The sequence below is a fragment of the Boleophthalmus pectinirostris genome, unplaced genomic scaffold (genome assembly GCF_026225935.1).
Source record: "Boleophthalmus pectinirostris isolate CB_2022bp ecotype Guang Dong unplaced genomic scaffold, ASM2622593v1 HiC_scaffold_17, whole genome shotgun sequence".
Lineage (NCBI taxonomy): Eukaryota > Metazoa > Chordata > Actinopteri > Gobiiformes > Gobiidae > Boleophthalmus > Boleophthalmus pectinirostris.
Window position 1 is genome coordinate 24,120,212 of NW_026571115.1, and position 17,596 is coordinate 24,137,807.

The following is a 17,596-nucleotide window of genomic DNA, read 5'->3' on the forward strand; positions in this document are numbered from 1 at the left end:
TATCATGATATACTACAACTTATCCTAGCTTACCTTATCTTAATTGCAGTACAAGAGTGATATATAACGCTGTCTCTTTTTTCAGGTGGTGGCTCTGGGCTTCTGCTTCGGCCCACAGACCTACCTTCAGTCCAGTTGGAACATTCTGGACGGTCTGCTGGTGTTTGTGTCTATGGTGGACATTCTGGTGACTCTGGCCAACCCTGGAGGAAACAGGATCCTGGGCATTCTCAGGGTGCTGCGTCTGCTCCGAACCCTGCGCCCGCTCAGGTATGACTCGGTGCAGTTACGGGTTAAAGAGGTCATGATATGCATTAATATAAGGAACTAATATTTTAAAATTGCTATTAAACTATCGAATTGCTGATTTAGTTTATCATTTGATTTTTAAAAGTCTCTAGAAATAATTACTAGAATTTCCCCTGCCCAAGCTACTTTCTACCTGAAGCAGAATCTAAAATTTTGATGATACTGTATAAGGTTTAAGTTTGTTAAGCTGCCTATATAATGTTCCTATCCACATGAAAGAAATACCAGGTTAAAGTTTGAGGTCTGTGAATGTGAATGAATGCTTTATGTGAATTTAAACCACAAAATTATTATAGCTCCAAAAATATACATTAATAAATAAAAAATGTGTATTTGGGTTCAGAACACTTCAGCAAATTGACAACATGTGCAGCAAATACAACTTGATTTTTCCTGTAAATGGGTAGAAAGCCCTGGCATTGAAAAGTGAATATAATGCTTATTGTTATTAAACAAGACAAAAGGAACAAGAATATATCAGTAACTCATTTTGAAAATTGAAATCAACAACCAGAACAGTTATTTGGCAATTAAATGTTTATTTGACTTGTTACAATTGGGAGAAAGCTCCACAGTCCTAGATCTTCTGGACTCTCTCTGGCCTCCTCCTCTGGTTGATATTTGCACACACTTTCAATGCTGTTGGTTGAATGTCATCTTGCTCTCAAGTCAGTTGTTAGGTTTTGATCCAGTGAGGTTAATTTGGTCTTCCAATAATTTATTCTCACAGATTCTTTATTTCAGACTAAAGTTTAGTTTGTAAACTAGTTGTGTACAAATCAACTACTGCTATTAAATTTAGTTTAGTAGCTGTAGTTTGGTAAGTTAAAGTCTGAAAGTCAAAAAGTCTGAAAGTTAAAGTCTGAAAAAAAAACCAAAGATTGATAGTCGATGTGCCCCCGGGCTGCTGCGTAGTAGCTTGCCACCACTGAGTGTGGAATAAATAAACAATGAACTGCAAAGCGCTTTGGGTATCTTTCTATATTTAAAGACAAAAATGTGTTAATTAATTAATTAACAAATTCATCAAAAATTTTCTTAATTAATTGCTGATTAGTTAGTCACTGAATTAATTAATTTGTTAATTAAAAGTCTGAAAAAAAAAAATTGTTAGGATAAGTTAAGTTTTGGTGTTTAGGTGATAGGACCAAAATAACAAATAATTGAAAACATTGATGTAACAAAGTTGGACAAAGTTGGCTTCTTTTTTTCCATTTTGCCTTTGTCCTCTGCATTCGACCGATCCTCCTGCTCCTGACTGGATTTGCACAGGAGTCAGAGGAGCAGCAGATACTGACTGAGCCTAGAGCGCCCTCTCGAGGCTGTCAGTGTGAAAATGTTTATATATTTGTCACAGCGGAGTAAGTAAGTGCGACTTAAAGTCCGAAAAATACGGTACTACTACTGCTACTGCTACTTCAAATACGACTGCCAAAGAGTTCACTAGCCTCTTTCTTCCACCTACTTCCTTTGTGACAGAGCATTAGACAGTCTCATTATTGTTTCCTCGTGTCACTGTTGTGCATTTGGACCTGTTCCCTTGTTTCCTCAGAGTGATCAGTCGTGCCCCGGGCCTGAAGCTGGTGGTGGAAACCCTCATCACCTCCCTGAGACCCATCGGCAACATCGTCCTCATCTGCTGCGCCTTCTTCATTATCTTTGGCATTCTGGGAGTGCAGGTAACTATCCAATCACGGCTCCTGTTCAGCCACAGGACAATTCTTTCAGGGGTCCAGAGTTAGATGTCAAATGGTGGATGCAGAAAGAGGAGCTGGGGGGCATTCAGTAATTGGTGGACAATAGATTTTAGTCCTGCACTGGGGGAAAAAGAAATTTGAGTTGTTAAGAGTCGATTCTGTTTATTTCCTTGATTTAAATTACTCTGAAAATGTGTTTAAGGTTTTCAGACATTTTTAATACTTTGCTTTTCATTTCAAATATTTCTCAATGGTGTAAGAAAATCGTGCTTTCCCTATTTTGGCAGGTTAATTTTCTAGTTATAATTAGTTAAAAGTTATGTAAGCAATTAAATCTATAACAGATTAAAGATGCACAATGTTACTTTCCTTGTTTGTCTCCGTAGTGATATTATAACTTTGCCTGAAATGTTCCACAGTATGACATTGAATAATATCTATTTTATTAGGTGTTTTCATTGCTCAACAATATCTTGAAAAATATGCATTATTACTGCGGGCTCACCATTACACAGATATGACGTGTAACTTAGTTTGTAGCACATTCTGCTTGTGTCCATGGAGAATTAACATACTGTGGAACATTTCAGGCAAGATATAACATCACCATGGCAGACATATTTATTTACAGATTTACATACCTTTAAATAGTCTAATCTGGATTAAAGGTTGTATGGAGTATTTTTTTTTAGTTTCAAATTGTCAATGAAAGTTTAAAATACCCTAACAGAGATGCAGCAGCCTTGTAATTATGTTGACTAAAAAAAAAGAATGAAAATCTATCAACTGTGGATGTAGTGAGGGCAGATAAACATCAGCCAATAGATAACCAGGCTACCTCATTTTCTATTGGCTGTTAGATTGTCAGTCAAACTCCCTGTGTTTCTAGTGTAACTGACTTGCAGGCGCGCAGGGATTATGTGGTTTATGCAGTGGTTCTTGGAGGCTTTTTTAAACTGTAGCTTCCTCGCAGTTCATTTGTTTGTTTGTTGAGATGACGGACGAGAATCCATGACCAGTTTGCCACAAAAGAAAGTCCGTTTTTGAGGTCGCTGAAAGAAGAAGAGAAGGACAAAGGTTGCAAAGCCAAATACGTGATTCTTGGAGATCTCTTCCAGCGATTGCACGAATGAAGCAGACAAAGGGTCTAAAAACTGATGCATCGGTCGCTAAATTATTTCTAGACAGGTCACTTCAACAGTAATTCTGAACACACACTGGCTGTAAACAAGCGTGATTTCTAAATTAAGGAGGCGGGAGGAGATGTTTCTACTGAGGGAACTGTGGAGGAGGAAGGTGGTGTCACGCATGCATAACATTTGAAAAAGTTCTGTCACTGTATTTCTTTTCCCTTTAAAAAAATCCTCTATACAACCTTTAATATTCTGAATTCAAACCATTCAAAATTCAGCCTGATTCGTAGCTTTAGGATTCTTTCACTCAACGGTAGGCGGGTACTTTTTTATTTAACCAATCGCTGCTGTTTGGTCGTGATGTATGTAATGTGCCACTAACTGGTATATTAAGCTTTTCCCAAATCCCGTAGGAAGAAGGACAATAACATCTTTCCCCTTAATAAAATTCATCAAACATTCTCTTTGTTCCGGCTTTAAATCCTCGATCTCGGGAACAACACTGCCAACACTGTATAATTTGAATTTGAATTTATTTGTTTGGAGGATAAGCCCCTTGAGATGTCTCACCATTTTGTTTTTGAGGAGGTCCTCATAGTTACAACAACAAAAGACAGATACAGTAGGGCAGATGGCAGGATACCTAAATTCAAATAAACATCAAATCAACAAAATCAACACAACCACACACACACTCACTCATACTTGACTGTTAGACATATATTAAATCAAATTTGAACAAAAAACTAAGACGGAGTTCAAAGATTATCACAAAATACAACAAGATGAACAACAAAATCCAACAAAATGATTAAAAACAATTACATGGGTTGTGTAAATATTGAACCAGAGCATTTTTAAATGAAGGGACAGATGTTATTGCGAGAATCGATGAGGGAAGATTGTTCCAATCAGAAGGAGCTTTATATTTAAATGTTTTCCTATTTGTTTTTTGACTCTTGGGACAACAAATCTGATCTGTAAGAGAATATATGGCTCTTTGCTTATTGGCTGGTGCTTGGACTCGCACTTTCAACGTTCTTGCAAACCGTCTAGTCCAGGGGTGTCAAACTCATTTTGGTCCGGGGGCCGAATCCAACCGACTTTGATCCCAAAGGGGCCGGATCAGAAAACTCATGTCATATAAACCCCAAAAATAACAGTAAGTTCAAATAGTGCAGAGAAACACAAATCTATTACAGAAATCTTTTTTAATTGATGAACTCTTTCTTTTACAAAATATTATAATATTATGAACAACCTGAAACTTAAAAAAACTAAACAATTTCAACACAATGTTTTAACATGAACTTGTTTAAAATTAACTTGTAGAAATAGGAATTTTTCTGATGAGGGTGTCACGGTCAACAGTCAAAACGATCGTCCTTTAAGAGCGTTTGGAAAGAGACAAGTCTTCATTTGTGCTGCTCTGGTGGGAGGGGCCACGTACAGAGACACTGGAGACGCTGCTGTGATAAACACCACAGAAAATTTACAATATTTTAATAAAAAATAGAATTAAAATATTTCAGTAGAAAATCAGCCGAGGGCCAGATTAAAGGTCTTGGAGGGCCGGATCTGGCCCCTGGGCCGCATGTTTGACACCTGTGGTCTAGTCTATTCCGATTCCTGACCTAATCGCTGGAGAGAAATTAAATTGAGTGGAGACACTAAGCGACACCAGTCTGACTATTCAAAACACGCTGGCTCCACTGCAAAATGTAATATCTGGCTTTGGTTAAAATTATGCATTTTTATTGAACCTTTATTTAACCTTTTAGATTTAATAAAGATTTTAAATGTTTAATTCAAACTATTATCTCAGTCCACAGAGATTAAATGACTAGATTAGATTATGAGATTGGTTCTATGACATTTTCAACTCGTTTAAAATTAAGGCTGAAATGCTGAAAAAAATCAGCCCACTGGAAAACAATTTGGCTTGAAATAAGAAGCGATGTAAGCATGAAACAGTTTAAAACAAATACATCAATCTTTCTGGAGATCTGGAGTTTAATATTCTGAATTTTAGCCATTTTAAACAATATTACAATTTTGTGTATGCCACCCCGTTCACAGCGTTTTTCATCTAAATACCCATTCTTCAGCTTTAAGTAGTTAAATGTCAAACACTGAATGCATGAGCACAAGCCGGGGGGCTGTTGGAATCATCAAATACGCCCTGGACAATAAACGTTTGTTCTTGATGAGTTTGCGAGAAAGACAATTAGGTTAAGTGTGGAGAACGTAGCAGACCCCACAGGCCCACTTTATACTAAGAAGCACAAAGATAAGAACCGGGGTATTGAAAAACATCCTTTATTCTTTGGTAATAATAATGATGAAGTGTGCAGAAGCTCCCGGCTCCTCTGTCATTGAGATAAAGTGTAAAAAATGGCAGGCTAATGGCGCACTGCAAAAACTGAACTCACCAATTAAAGGTGGGTTATGTAACTGTTCTGGTGAAGGCTGCTTGTCTCAGAGGAGATGTTGCTGCTTTGCCTGAAATGTTTCACGTTATGGCATTACTTTGATTCAGTTAGGTGAAGTTATTGCTAAGAAATACTTTGAAAATAACTTGTGTTTTTTGTGTAGCTGTGTTGAGTGTGGGGAGAGGGGTGGGGTGTAGGAGGGCTTTTGTTTTGTTTTTGTCTATTGTTTTCGTTTGCTTAATATGCTTAAATAGAAAAGAAAAAAGAAAGACCTTTAAAAAAAATGCAGTCTTACAGTGACTGGGGTCTTCTCTCCACAGATCTGACCTGTAACTTGGAGATAATTTTAAGGCATACTGTGGTTTTCGTAGAGCACATTTAGAATATTTTAATTTCATAATCTTGATTTCAGCAGTTTCAACTAGGGCCCCGTCCACACTAGTACGTATTCGAGTCGTTTTCGTTGCGGATGCAGTGTTCGTCCACACGAATCTGATTGAAAACGGCTCCACATACGGAATGATCTGGTGTCGCCAGCTCACACGAATTCATTTGAGTATAGATCTGACCCGGCACTGTGTGGACGCCTGAAAACACTGATACGCTGATGTAGGTCTATGCACCGCAAAGTAATTCACCGCCAAAATGCTAAGAGGCTAGAATATATGTCCATTCATATATACGGTCTATGTGTACGACTTGCAGACATATAATCTCTGAAACGTTTAACATGAACCATCTCCAACGCAGTAGAAGCACAGAACAGACTCACCATCAGCAGAACATCCCTCTGTCACAGAAAGAACACATATATTCCACTGAGTCGTGTCCTTTAGTCCGACAGAAGCTGAACCGCATCAGCGCACAATAGCGAGCTGTTTTTTGAGCGGTTAGTTTATGCAAATTAGCCATGTGGTTTTAAGTTTTGTTTCTGTAAAATGTAAACAAATATTCTCAAAGCTGTGTGGATAGGGAAGGCTTGCGGAAACAGAAACGAGTCAATCCTCGCTCTTAGCCGCCGTGCTCGTCTTAAAGTCCAGTGTTACGCAAAGTAACAACTGAACCTCGTCATTGGTCCACGAACAGTTTTTACACTTACCATCAAAATCAGCTGCTGCAACTTCAAACTTCCTTGTTTTTACCGCTCATGTGACGTCGGGATATCGTGATGGCGAGACACTAGCCTATCACGTGACTAGTGTTTCAGGCGGTTTTGCGTTACTGTGTGGACAGGGAACGCTTTGATTGCGGATACAGAAATGACGTGTCTGGACGCAGATCGTTTCCGATAAGGTGATACGGTGATACGTGGATTCGTTTCAGTGTAAACGGGGTCTAGGTTAGATTTATTTAGTTGTTTTTCTTTGATTTTCAAATTATTTACACTGGAAAAAATTAAATTTAATAAGACAGCTGGAGAGAAGTTAACCACTGGAATCAAGTAACAATTATTTTGATTTGGGTACATTTTGCTACTGCATTTGATGTAAGAAAAAATATACTTGAAATATAACGATCAAGATAACGACGACTTGATTCAAGCACTTATTAACTTTATTATCTTATTTATTTTTTGGGTTTCAGTGTATTTTTCTTGTATCAAACATGAATATCTGTCTGTGGAGTTGTTTTTTTTTTACTCTCTCATGAAATCTGAACAAAAAATTGAAGCCAGCTGGAAATGTCTTGAAAGTTGAAACTCTAAACAAAAGATAAAACAAGATAGCTATTTTAAATTCAAGCCATGTTTATTTTCAGTAGATCTTTTCCGTTTTGTAGTACATTTATTCTTCTGTCCTTGTCATCGCAGCTCTTCAAAGGCAAATTCTACCACTGTGAAGGCCTGGACACCAAAAACATCACCAACAAGTCCGACTGTCTGGAGGCCAAGTACCGCTGGATACGCAGGAAATACAACTTTGACAACCTCATTCAGGTGATACACAGGAGCAAGGACGACAAACCAAATTAAAAATAAAAAATACCAATAAATAATTAAATAAACTTGAACTAAAATGGTGCTTTTTTGTTTCCAGGCGCTGATGTCCTTGTTCGTGCTGTCGTGTAAAGACGGTTGGGTGAATATCATGTACGATGGACTGGATGCAGTAGGAGTAGACCAACAGGTAGTATCCACTGTGTTGGAATTGTGAATTTCAGTAAATAACGTGATTTAAGTTCACAAATTAATATCAAGCTTTAAGTGAGGATATTATACAGAATCACTTTTTTGAGCTTTCTATCATGTTCTAAGATTGTTCCCTCATCAAAAACTTGCCTTTTCAAACCCTCTTTACATTTAGCTGTAAGATTCTGTCCAAGTCTACGTCACCCCTGCTCCCACACCACAATTTTCCATAAATAACCGTATTTTTTGGATTATAAGTTGCTCTGGAGTATAAGTCACACCAGCCAAAAAATGTGTAATGAAGAAGAAAAAAACATATATAAGTCACATTGGACTATAAGTCACACTTTTTGGGGGAAATTTATTTTATAAAATCAGAGACCAAGAACCGACATTTCATCTTGAAAGGCAAGTTACAGTAATAACAACAGAATAGAGAACAACAGACTGTTAACGTCAAATATGAACAGTTCTTCAGATAAACTATAGCATAAACAACAGAACATAACAGGTTTAACAAACTCTCCATCTCACTCCAAATCCATTGAATTCTTCATCCTCGGTGTCACTTCTGAGCAACTTCGCGACCTCCAAAGGTAAACCATAGAGGTAAACAGAGCGCCACTTCTTCTTCTGTGTAGCTTTCGTCAGACTCAGCATCAGTTCCAGTTAGAATTATTCCCACCTTTCTGAATCGCGACAGGATGTTTTTGGTTGTCACTGAAGTCCAGGCGTTGTCGATCCATCCCATGACTTCCAGAAAAGTTGCATGGTGCACCCTTTTGGTTGCCGTGAAGCTGTGTTCTCCATTCCCACTTTCCACCAGTCTCTCACAAGTTTCTTGCTCACTCTGAACTTTCTTTCTGCTGCTCGATTACCATTTTCGGCTGAATATTTCACTACTTGCAGCAGGACAGCGGCTTTTTCTGCAGGAGACATGCGCAGTAGGGCTTGAAGTAACAACTGTACAGTAGTAGCAGATACTGACACACAAGCGTAGAGCGCCCTGTCATGGCTGTCAGTCTGAAAATTTGAATATATATGTCACACCGGAGTATAAGTCGCAGGACCACCCAAACCATGAAAAAAGTATGACTTATAGTTCAAAAAATATGGTATGCTAAAACATGATACTAAACTGTACACAACAACTTGACAAACCTGATGTGATGTGCAATAGTTTCATTAGCAGGATCTGATTATTTTGTGGTAGCGCTCTGAAGGGGGAGTGACAGTGCAGAGAGCAAAAGGATTAAACTTGTCCTTTTTGGCAAATATAGTATTCTCAAAACAATAAAAAGGTAACATGGTGATCTTAATGTTATTATGTGTTAGCGGTTAATACGCCACAGAAGTAAAATAGCCTCTATTTAAAATAACTTTAATTCAGAAGTGCGTGAGAGAAGGAACACGCAGACTAGCAGTTCATTTTTAAATATGCTTTTTACTTGTGGATCAAAATTGGGTATTAAAATCTGCTAATGGGATAAGTGCAGTTTTAACAAGTTCAATAATTGAGGTCCATCCAGTAAATTCATCTACTTAAAATTACTGTAATTAATTTTCTGATTTGAAGCCTTTTTAACCTAGAGACTGCGGTGTGTAAATGAGTGGCTAAAGCAGAATCAATACAAAAAACAAAATCATTACACAGACTGGAACACTGCAGCTGCATAGTAAAGTCTCAGTCCTGTGGGTAAAGTTAAGTCCAGTCTGAAGATGTCTTAACCCGGGGTTAACACCACTCCAGATCCGACAGCGCAGGGATAAGGCGCAGACACGTTTGGGTTCTGTAGGATGTCTTAAGTTTTTTTTCTCTTCACTATATTCAAAACCTCAGTTCACCTCGTGCTATTGACTGAATGAGTTATGCACAAATTCACCGCAAGTTGCAAAAATAATATTATAGTAATGAATTATTAGCTGATGCCTTTTCCACATCACAGTGAAAGAAAACTCTCAGGTTACAGTATCTTTTCTTCCTTATGTAACAAATAGAAGTTGTGACTTAAAACATTCAAGAAGTTTTTTCTCAGTATAATTTAGCCTTCAACTTGTTCTTGTTAAGTCTTGGTTAAGAACTGATTTTGACAGTTTGTCTTGTAACAATCTGACAAGCTCAAAGTAACAACACAACTTTTTCATTATTATTTTTGAGCAATAAAAACTGTCACTGAATAAATGCAGGATATACAAGTTTAATTGTCAAGTTTCGAGCAGAGGAAGGGCCCAGAAATACAGGAGTGCATTTGCAAAGTGGTTTAATAGAAGAAAGAACAGCCAAACAAAAAAAATCCAGAGACATGACACTGATAATGACAAATGAACCAACAAAGGGCAAAGGAGAACACAGGGTCTATACTTTGTGTTCGATTGTCCTTCCAAATCATTTTTCTGAGGAAGTTGCCTAGCGACACGCATGACACACGCCTCTTTTCCTGGAATGGCAAGATGGCTCCGCCCACTCTGACGTGTAAATATGAAGTATTTTCATTGTGTTTGGACACTTTGGTGGTTTAAATGACAATTTCAGTCACTCGTATTACTGCAATACTTTACCTCGTCTGTATCACTGCTTATGGGTTTGGTAGTCGTGTTGTGGTGAGACCAATAATGAACAAATATTCGATTTAACGAGCATTAATGTCCCTAAGGTTGCAACGTTAAAGAAATCATAACATAAAATGAAGTGCACATTTCAAAAATTTAATTATTTAAACTTGTAAGATGAGGGAATAGTCATAATCATAATCCACGTAGTCTGACACACAAAATATAATAATATGCTTCAAGATCGGATGTGATGTCAAATTCGAGGTCCATATGGGAGTCAGAAGATAATCAAACGCAGGTGAGACACATTCGGGCGGGGCAAACAATCAATACAACAGGAAGTAAAACTCAAAAACCCACACACGGCTAGAGAAATACAAAATAAATCTGGGTCAAGAATAATAAAATAATTCAATGAAAATTAACACCATGACATTAATCCCATACATGAATATCTCCATAGAGACAAGCAGGTGGCAAACACTCCTCCAGAAATGTTACATAGTGTACCTTTAATTGAACTGACCTGCATACAAACAATATTCTACAATGTTTCTAAATATCGGCAGTGTTGGGAAGGTGACTTTTAAAATGTATTCCCCTACAGATTACAGATTATATACCCCAAAATGTAGTTTGTAACAGAATCCATTAAATTTCTTAAGGTGAGTAATGTAATCTGAATACTTTGGATTACTTGATTTACTGTAGAGAAGCAAAGACGAGGAAATCTTCACATAAGATGTTTTGTCTGCTTAAAGAAAATAATAAGCCCAGACTTTACTGAACCGTATTAAAAATATTATTGATAGAAGAGGAGGAGACACGTCCACGAGGCATGATTTAGTCCTGTTAAATCCTGTTTTAGTCCTGGTTTAATCCTGGTTTAGTCCTGTTTTAGACCTGGTTTTAGACCTGATTTAGATCTAGTTTAGACCTGGTTTTAGACCTGGTTTAGACTTGGTTTTAGTCCTGGTTTAGTCCTGGTTTAGACCTGGTTTAGTCCTGGTTTAGACCTGGTTTAGTCCTGGTTTAGACCTGATTTAGACCTGGTTTTAGACCTGATTTAGATTAGTTTAGACCTGGTTTAGTCCTGGTTTAGAGTCCTGGTTTAGACCTGGTTTAGTCCTGGTTTAGACCTGGTTTAGTCCTGGTTTAGACCTGGTTTAGTCCTGGTTTAGACCTGGTTTAGTTTAGACCTGGTTTAGTTTAGACCTGTCCTGTTTAGACCTGGTTTAGTCCTGGTTTAGTCCTGGTTTAGACCTGGTTTAGTCCTGGTTTAGACCTGATTTTAGCTCTGATTTAGTGTCCGGCAATGAGTGGAATTACCGAGAAAAAAAAAAAGAAAAAAAAAAGGATATAGTCCAAAATGTGAAAACAGGAAAATACCGCCATGTAATCCATTTATTTCAACAAAGTAACTGTAATCCAATTACCACTCACTCAAACAGTAACTGTAACTGAATACAGTTACTCATAATTTGTACTCTGATTACGTACATGTAATCTGTTACTCCCCAACACTGAATATCGGACATGTTTATTCTCCTCTATTGTGCCACCCTAAGCCACTGTGATACCTAATGCAGTACATATAAGCCTATGAAAAGCTGTTTGTACTCAAGTAAGAGTAACGTTACTTCAAAATAATATTGCTCATTAAGTGGATGCACTAAGTAGTATTCCTAAAAAATCCTCAAGTAAAAATAAAAAACTACTTAGGGAAATTTGAACATAAAATTGAAGCTGATTTATATTTTGAAGTTGCTGTAATTTGAAGGACAAAACATTAATAAATGCAGAAAATGTGTTTTTGTTTAGTTTTTTTCAAAGGATAGACACAATGACAAGAAAAGCTGCATTATGTCTGAAGGAGCGGTGCAAGAAACAAATGTTCAAATCATTTCATACTGTCGACATTAAGCTTTTGTCGCTTGTAGACTTACTCACAGTGGGAAGAGTCAGTAAAACTTTTAAGAGTCCTGTACACTGTCAGACATTTTACTCAAGTAGGCGTGAAAGTATGGTGCTAGAAAAGTACTCTGAATAGTGCAATTTCTTTAAAACTGAGTACTACCCACCTCTGCTTTGGCATCAGTGATTTGACACACAACTATTTTTTTTTATTTACCACTCATAAATCTACGTTCTCTCTCCCTGTGTCCTCAGCCCGTGCGGAACCACAACCCCTGGATGCTGCTCTACTTCATCTCCTTCCTCCTCATCGTCAGCTTCTTCGTCCTCAACATGTTCGTGGGCGTGGTGGTGGAGAACTTCCACAAGTGCCGTCAGGACCAGGAGGAGGAGGAGGCCCGCTTGAGGGAGGAGAAGAGGCAGAAGATGTTGGAGAAAAGGCGTAGGAGTAAGGAGAATGGAGGGGCTGGTCGGTAGTCTATTTTTCTGAGCACTGCTTGCTATCAGAGCCTGAACGGAGTGATCGGGAATGACAGAAAGAAAGAAAAAAAAAAAAAAAACGATTCGGATATGATGGTTCTAACCCGAAGAGGGAGAGACGGACAGATTGGCTGGTTCACACTGGTTCATATGTGGGCTAAGGCAATCTGGTGCATGCGATAAGTGCATGATTTCAGTCCAAAATGATCCCTCGGTAGCACTTTATAATGACTATAGCTTGGTTAGCCTTAAAACATGAGAGAAAGACTTAATTCAGAGTGAACTAATTGTTTATTCAGGCTTAGTAACTACTTAAACGGTCCATATTATGCTATTTTCTGATCTATTTTGTAATGTTTCCTCGTCATAAACAAAGCTGGAGCTGTGTTTTGTTTCTTCAAATCCTGCATATTTAGGCTGAGCTCTTCTCTCAAACTGAAAACACCGTGTTCCACCTTGTTCCACTGTGTTTTTAAACTCCATACACCTTCACTAGAATCGTATAGATGATTTCAACTACTGAACTAAAGCAGTGGTGTAGTGGAGATTTTTTAAGTAGGGGTACGCAATTTTTGACGTCAACGATGTGACAACAGGACTAAACCAGGACTGAACCAGGTCTAAACCAGGACTAAACCAAGACTACACCAGGACTAAACCAGGACTAAACCAGGACTGAACCAGGTCTAAACCAGGGACTAAACCAGGACTACACCAGGACTAAACCAGGACTAAACCAGGACTAAACCAGGTCTGAACCAGGACTACACCAGGACTAAACCAAACACCAGGACTAAACCAGGACTACACCAGGACTGAACCAGGACTAACCAGGACTACACCAGGACTGAACCAGGACTAAACCAGGACTAAACCAGGACTAACCAGGACTGAACCAGGACTAAACCAAGACTACACCAGGACTAAACCAGGACTACACCAGGACTAAACCAGGACTAAACCAGGTCTGAACCAGGACTACACCAGGACTAAACCAAGACTACACCAGGACTAAACCAGGACTACACCAGGACTGAACCAGGACTACACCAGGACTAAACCAGGTCTGAACCAGGACTACACCAGGACTAAACCAGGTCTAAACCAGGGACTAAATCAGAACTAAACCAGGTCTAAACCAGGGACTAAATTAGGACTAAACCAGAACTACACCAGTTCTGAACCAGGTCTGAACCAGGACTGAACCAGGACTGAACCAGGACTAAACCAGGTCTAAACCAGGGACTAAATCAGAACTAAACCAGGTCTAAACCAGGGACTAAATTAGGACTAAACCAGAACTACACCAGTTCTGAACCAGGTCTGAACCAGGACTAAACCAGGTCTAAACCAGGGACTAAATCAGGACTAAACCAGAACTACACCAGGTCTGAACCAGGTCTAAACCAGGGACTACATCAGAACTATACCAGGTCTAAACCAGGGACTAAATCAGGACTAAACCAGAACTACACCAGGTCTGAACCAGGACTGAACCAGGACTAAACCAGGTCTAAATTAGGACTAAACAGGACTAAACCAGGTCTAAACCAGGACTAATCTTTGACTTGAGAAAGAGAGGAAGAAGAACCCCGAGCCCACGCAGCAGGGTGTCTGCAAGGGGACAGACGCGTTTAGCCCTGTGAGACTCGGAGCTCTGTGCCTGTCCTTTCTCCTGCAGTCACCCGACGGTTTATGCAGGTGCGCCTCTGGGCTCGTACTGACGCTCAGTCCTGGTTCAATTCTGGTTTAGTCCTGGCTTACACCTGGTTTAGTCCTGGTTTAGTCCCGGTCCCTCATGTCTCAGGTCACTATAGGACAGTACTGCAGATATGGTTGTGGTTGTTGTGGTTGTTTTCACCATTGCCAATAGCTCTGGTTTGACATTTAAGTGGTAGCTATTTTATGTTTCTTTTTTTTTTTTTTTATATCTCATGTCGGGAGAAGTTGGTGGACAGCGAAACCCCGCGTCCCACACCCCTGAACTAAAGGCAGTCAAATGTAGCTGTTAACTTGAAAGCTACAGCTTCATGACATCACAAGGTGGAACAGAGCATTTTGAGCTTTGGGGATTTAGACAGAGGAATAATAATGGATTACTCAAATATGTGAATGAAATAAAACACAACTCTAACTATGTTTTTGAGTAGATAAGAGCATTATAACATGACTTAAAGCTCACAAGAGTAAATTTTGCGTAATATTGGACCTTTAAGAAGTTTTAGGGGTTAGGTTTTGGGTTGGTGGAATATTTATCATAGTTTTACATGAATTAAGTGGCAGTTTCGTGTGCAAAAAGCTGAAAAGAAAAGTACAAAAATACAAGAAGTGGCAGTGAGCTCTAAAACAGAATACCTCTACCTATTTCATCACACAAAATTATGCACAAGGAAGGCATTTTTAAGACAGTTTAACTATTTTTAGACACGATAAAGGTTATGGAAGTTATGGAAGCACCTTTACATATGTTGTATCTGCTGCCCATGTCCAACCAATAAGGAAATTTATAAACTTCACCTAAACAATAAAATAATAAATAGCATTACAGTTACGAAGCCTGACTCATTCCTTATAAACGACCGTTTCATTATGAGTTCAGTCTTTTGTTCATGCTTTATTAAGGCTCTTGAAAGTGTAGTCATTATGAAGTGGTACTAATCCCTCTATAACCTGCATGGAAAACTCAAAGTAAAGAAATTCTACAGCTCCTTGTTCATACCGATGCTCACTGTAAACATTACAGTCAGACCTGGATAAGCCGATAACGGTAAAGTTATTAGAGGCCAAAAGTACAAACTAAGAATCTACCTAAGAATTTACTACCAAGTGAGAGTAAAAAAGTATTTGGAGGAGTTATATGGCAAATAAGAGTAACTTTCTTTACATAGCATCTGATTTATAATTTCAAGTTATTGTAATTGGAAGCACAAAACAAAATAATCTACATTTTTTGAATAGAAGAAGAGGATAAAACATTCTCTAAAATCAATTCTATCATCCAGCTCAGTCTTTTTTTTATCTTGGCCTCCATATTACACTTAGTATAATACTCCCTACAACAAAAATAATTGTATTAAAAGGTAAATGTAACTCAGTACTACCCATCTGTTTGCATAATTCTAGTTTCAATAACATTTCCTGTGCATGCTTAAACTACCAACGAGTTTCCCTTTTTCATAATCCCTCAAAATCCCTCAAAAATAACCACAAAGCTTCTACTACTTCAAAAGCATGCCAACTCCTAAACCTAAAAGTGTCTCCCAGAACAACCAGGATAAAGGGTGTGTTTACGAGCTTTGACTGGCAGACTCAGAAACATAGCAGGCATTTTAGCTGCTATCTATTCAGTACATGCTAACATTTGCTTGATCGAGCTGCTGCGCTGTAGGTGAGCCGCATACTGCCAACACGAGGCTAAAGCCATTGTACATGCTTACATTCAGCATTTAGTGTGAGCAGAGCGCTACTACTCATCTTTCTGCTGAGGCTCAGTGGTCTAAAACTGAGCAGGCCTTGAATCTTTTCTCTAAATAATTCATGAAATGGTTTTTTGATTAAAGATGCCATGTGGGGTTGAAATAGCTGCATGGTTCAACATCACAGTGACGATAGCTTTAAAGGTGTACTGCGTCACTTTTCTTGTGGTGGGTTGATCATCTGCTCGTCTCCATGGAGATGTTATTACTTTGCCTGAGAAGTTCCTGAGTATTGCAGCATTTATTCAACTACAGGTGATTTTATAGCTGAAAAATACCTTGAAAAACATGCATGTTTCTGATCTGAAGTGTCAGGAGATAGATAACTTTAATGCCCCACTGTGGAGCTTTTCAGGCAAAGTAATAGCATCTTCATGGAGACAAGCAGGTAGCAGGCAGAAAAGTTGCACAGTGAATTCAGACCGTGTAAGATGAGCTGTTGTTATTGTGATGTTGAACTTGACTTCATCTTCTCTTCTTATATTTCTGTTTAAATCCATGGGTTTCAGGTCTATGTGAAATTTGCACCGTTGCCATAGCAATTCAAAACAAAATATTCAATATATATTCAAAATATTCTTCAAAATGGCGCTTATCACCAGGAAGCTGAAACCCATGAATAGGCATGTGGGCATGGTTTTTACAGTGCACGCTCGAGCAATCATAACATCAGCTATGGACATGTGAGCACAGACTTTGATAGAAAATGCCCGATTATAAAGCAGTACCTTTTAGGGGTGTAACGGTACATGTGTTTGCGCCGAACCGTTTCAGTACGGGACGTTCGGTTCAGTGCAGGGCAGTGCCCGCGTGAATGCACCCAGTTTTTGTATGTTTACATTCTGCCACTACATCCATGATTGGAGCAGTGTTTCCCGTAGCGCTTTATAGTTAGGGCGACCACCTTGACAACAGCTGCCCTCCGCCTTGACTTCGTCCCTCTGAACTATGTGAATCCTCGCAACTACGGCTGTCGCGCCACAGTCCTCACTTTTGACTATCACCGGCACGAAATCTCCTCTCCCACCCAGTTTATTTTACTGTTTACAAGGAATTATTTTTTTTAATAATATTTCATGCATTTGTTGCTTATTTGAGAATATTATATTTAACTGATTACAAGCAGCACTTTGCATTTATTTTATTTTCCCCTTTGTATAATGTTAAAACAAATTGTTGGTTTAATAAAAACATAAATAAACAACAAGCACATAATTTAGTATTTTCTTCCAACACTGTACTGAAAATGAACCGAACCATGACCTCAAAAGCGTGATACGTACCAAACCTTGATTTTTGTGTACCGTTACACCCCTAGTACTTTTAGTTCTATCTACCAGTGCATTTGTGTATCGAGAAATTACAATGCATCACAATGACATAAACATCAGATAAAGGGATTGTACCTGATTTTTATCCATGTATCCATTGAGTAAAATGTACTTTTATGGGCCACAAACAGGAAAGAAAGTTA

General features: G+C 38.5%; 1 protein-coding gene across 1 annotated transcript in view; it reads left to right on the forward strand.

Moving 5' to 3' along the window:
- The window catches only part of cacna1ha (calcium channel, voltage-dependent, T type, alpha 1H subunit a), a 294,384-nt gene that overhangs the window by 244,429 nt on the left and 32,359 nt on the right, over positions 1–17,596 (forward strand). The window contains exons 24-28 of the mRNA XM_055152604.1: positions 86–270; positions 1,862–1,988; positions 7,382–7,507; positions 7,608–7,697; positions 12,422–12,635. Coding sequence (XP_055008579.1) covers positions 86–270; positions 1,862–1,988; positions 7,382–7,507; positions 7,608–7,697; positions 12,422–12,635 — 742 coding nt within the window. The remainder of the gene's footprint in view (positions 1–85; positions 271–1,861; positions 1,989–7,381; positions 7,508–7,607; positions 7,698–12,421; positions 12,636–17,596) is intronic.